This window comes from Miscanthus floridulus, chromosome 17 (genome assembly GCF_019320115.1).
Source record: "Miscanthus floridulus cultivar M001 chromosome 17, ASM1932011v1, whole genome shotgun sequence".
Lineage (NCBI taxonomy): Eukaryota > Viridiplantae > Streptophyta > Magnoliopsida > Poales > Poaceae > Miscanthus > Miscanthus floridulus.
Window position 1 is genome coordinate 17,221,682 of NC_089596.1, and position 3,711 is coordinate 17,225,392.

Genomic DNA, 3,711 nt, shown 5'->3' on the forward strand with positions numbered 1-3,711 from the left:
AAACGCTGCTTTTAGGTCCGGATAGAGGTTCTGCATGGTCTGCTAGAAATCGCTTGCTCTTCTCTTCAGAGCAACCACGATGTGTCCATAAGAGCAGCCTATAGGACTAAAATATTACCTATCAGCTACCTAAAATATTATGAAGCCTGTCAATAGAGTGGTCTATAATAAAAGCTATCCTAAGCTTATGGACTGCCCATAAACAATAAAAAAATATTATTGTTTCCCACTCCTCTCTCTTTTGTTGGCTGAAATGGTGGAAAGAAGGTTATTATATTTCTAATGGGACCCTCCTTATAGACTACTTGTTGGCTGAACATTATGAGAATATAAGAATAGTTATGGACTGGTTATGTGGTACTTGGTTCATATACATTGTGGTTGCTCTTATGCTCTACTACTGCGTCTGCCTACCCCTTTGGAATTCGCGTACATTATGGTGGCGCTCTGCCTTCACATGAACCAATCGACGCCATTCGTGAATTTAACACGGCCTTGAGTCTCCAAACGCGGAAGACCGAGGGATGGGATGGGAGCTCGCTGCTCCTCAGTGTAGTATAAATAGAGCAAGCAAATAGATCCTTCACCTGCACGTACAACAACCAATCGAGCTGAAGTTGACCACCACTAGTCTTCTTGGTCGATCTATCGCCTCGTCTCTTTGCAGGCGGCGCATGGAGGGGCTCGTCAAGATTGGGCCGTGGGGCGGCCGCGGGGGCCACGAGCGGGACATCGTGGTCACCGGCGTCGCTCCGCATCGCCTCGAGAGCGTGGTGATCCGCTGCGAGGGCGCCGTCGATGCCATCTCCTTCACCTACGCCGGGATCGACGGGACGTCGCGCAGCACAGGGTGGTGGGGCGGCTCCGGCGGCCGAAAGCACAAGGTCAGGTTCGGCGACACGGAGGTCGTCGAGGAGATCTCCGGGACGTACGGCCCTTTCGACGGCCACGACGGCATCGTGAGGTCGCTCACCTTCGTCACCAACGTCGGCAAGCATGGGCCGTTTGGCGAGCCGCGGCAGGGCACGCCCTTCAGCGTCCCGGTGCACAACGGCGCCCGCGTCGTGGGCTTCTTTGGGAGGTCAGGATCCCTGCTGGATGCCTTGGGTGTCTACGTGCACCCGTAGTGACGAACCATCAGCTCGATCGAATAAGCGTTGCGTTCCAAGCTGCAACCGGTTTCAAATCAATCATATGTGTCTACTCATTATATTTCCAGTCATCCGTATGAAGTGTGCCTAATAACCTGGATGAGAACGACGACTCTGCAGGCGAAAAATGGAATGCTATGTTTATTACTATGTATGATGCATGATGGAGTCAGAACAGAGAACAGATATGTTGACTGTTGAGAATTAACTAGAATGTTTTACGTTGCAATTATACAGCTTTTCTTTGCTACATCAAAATTTGAGTATGATCTCACATTCTCACTATGTCTGAGCTGCAAATTTGAGTTCAATTTCGTATGACAACTAGAACACCCTAAAGTCTTATGTATGGGAAAGTGATCCTCTTTCCGTAGTTACGATCCAGGTAGGTCGTTCTGTAGTTATGTTCCAGGTACGTCGACCCTAGTATCTTGGGATCATGTTCCCCTCCACGAACAATACGTCGACCCCAATCAGGTAACACGTACAGGTTCTGGCAGTGGCACACCAGCCATGAGCACTGTCTTCTTCGACACGCGCATGACGACAATGGTGGGTGCCTCAGTCTCTGGATTCGCTGTTTGTGTGCGTGTGAAACAGGTAATTCGGAGACCACAAACGGTGATCTTTCTACTATAGCCCAAGTGAGGTTTCGTTATATATGCTTGTAGAAAATTCAGAAGCATTAGAAATCTACTGTTATGAATTTATGATTATTAATGAATCGAACAATTGTGCAGCAGTATTGACCTGAAGTACTCTGAAACTTTCGCAGCCTCTAATGGACTAATACTTTAGTTATCCAAAAATCAGAAACAGGGAACATCAGTATTGGTCTGAAGTTCTCTGAAAGCTAAAGACGTTGGAAAGATGAAGAAAGTAGCATAATTGTTGCAATTTTTCTTTTGCAAAAATTTTGTTTCTTAATAACTAAATTACCTGGTCATGGGATTAGCATTAACTATTTAATCACTCAATTCTGAAATAGGAGTATAGCAGCTCGTCTGTTTGAGTCTCTAGCTATCTGCAGGTGACAGTAGCAGCAAATGGATTCATTAGTTCAGCAGCAGGCAACCTCTGTCATCACCATGCGCAGGTATGTAGAACAGGAGCAGGGAGGTTTCAGTCATCAGCAGCTTGGCTGTATCTTTGTTCAAAACTTCAGTTAGTTAGTAGCTCGTAGTTTGATTGAATGTAGTCCAGGCCCTACTGTCTGTCTTCCCTGGCAAAATCAGTTCCTTTCAAGGGAAGTATTTAGGCCTTCCACTGTGTACAAGAAGACTACAAAAGGTATGATGGAATTCCAACCACTCATTGATAAATTTAGAGGGAGATTAACCATGGGCCAAGCACATTTAATCCAACAAATCCTGTCTTGTTTTTGGATTTATTTTTTTCTCAACACGGAAACAAACATGTGAAATATAGGAAACAGTGCAGGTCGGGACATGATTTAACACATCCGTTTTCAACTCTAGTAGTAGACAAACGAGACGGCAACCAAAAACAATTGTTATGTTCAACCTGCATGTATTCATTCAGTCAACCAAACATTAAGGTACTACATGCAGTAAGTCTACCCAGCTTGGTTTGGCTTGTAGGAGCGAGCCCGGCTCTTCTCGTCATCGAACCAATCATACCCTTGGTACATGGTTTGGCGGCCCACCTTCACAATATTGGCTTTGGGAATACTATAGGTATCTTCGTATTTGATGTTTAATACACTTTTATCTATTGTCGATAGAAGCTTATACTTACTAATGTTATGCTTTCTTAGCCACTATTTCCGGGTTGCTAATCCTTTACTCTTTTGTCAATAGAAGGTTGTCTTTTAACCTCTTTCATTTTTACCACATGTTTCTAGAGCTGCTTTTAGATACACAAGATCTAAATCAATTGCTTTGAGTGGAAAGATCAGAGGGCATGATTGAAAAGGGGGGATAGGATGTCGGTGGGGGCGACGTCATCGTCCTCGGCGAACCCGGGCGGGAGAGGCACACCGTCGGCGAGATGGATGCCGGAGTCCACCATGAGAGATCACAGGACACCCCCGCGTTGGAGAGAGATCGAATCCAAGCGAGGTCCCCATGCCAGCCTCTCAAAGGGGAGAGAGCGACGTGGAGGGGCGAGACCGCACCAAGTGGCTCATTATGATCCATGGAAATTTCAGAGCCAGGTCGGGGATGAGAGATCTTCGAGATCCAGAATCCAAAACTCGAGCAAGGGAGAAGACAAGATTCAGGATTTCTAGGACAATGTGGTTCTTTTCCAACTTAAAGTCAACCTCAAGTGGAGCTGGGGGACTTGAGCGACGAGCGATGGCGACGATAGGGGTTACAACAGGTGCGGAGCGAGCGATAGAGTGCGGCACCTAGCGTCAGGGGGTAGTGCTAATCGGTTAGGGTGGGCCACAGCACTAGGCTAGTTGGGCTGCTTGTTGGGCCTTGGACAATGGGGTACATTGTTTGTTGGGCTAACCCAGAAGTAAGAAAAATAGATAACATATATGTCGGTGCAGAAAGTGACCAACACGTAAATATTTGTAGTTTTGTTGTACGTT

At 46.5% G+C, this 3,711-nt stretch overlaps 1 protein-coding gene across 1 annotated transcript; it reads left to right on the forward strand.

Annotated features, from left to right (window-relative positions):
- Window positions 1-674: 674 nt before the first annotated feature.
- LOC136516360 (salt stress-induced protein-like) lies at window positions 675-1,202 on the forward strand. Its single transcript, XM_066509743.1, has one exon. It carries the CDS (start codon window positions 675-677, stop codon window positions 1,125-1,127), a length of 453 nt encoding a protein of 150 aa, XP_066365840.1. The 3' UTR covers window positions 1,128-1,202.
- The last annotated feature ends 2,509 nt before the right edge of the window (window positions 1,203-3,711 follow it).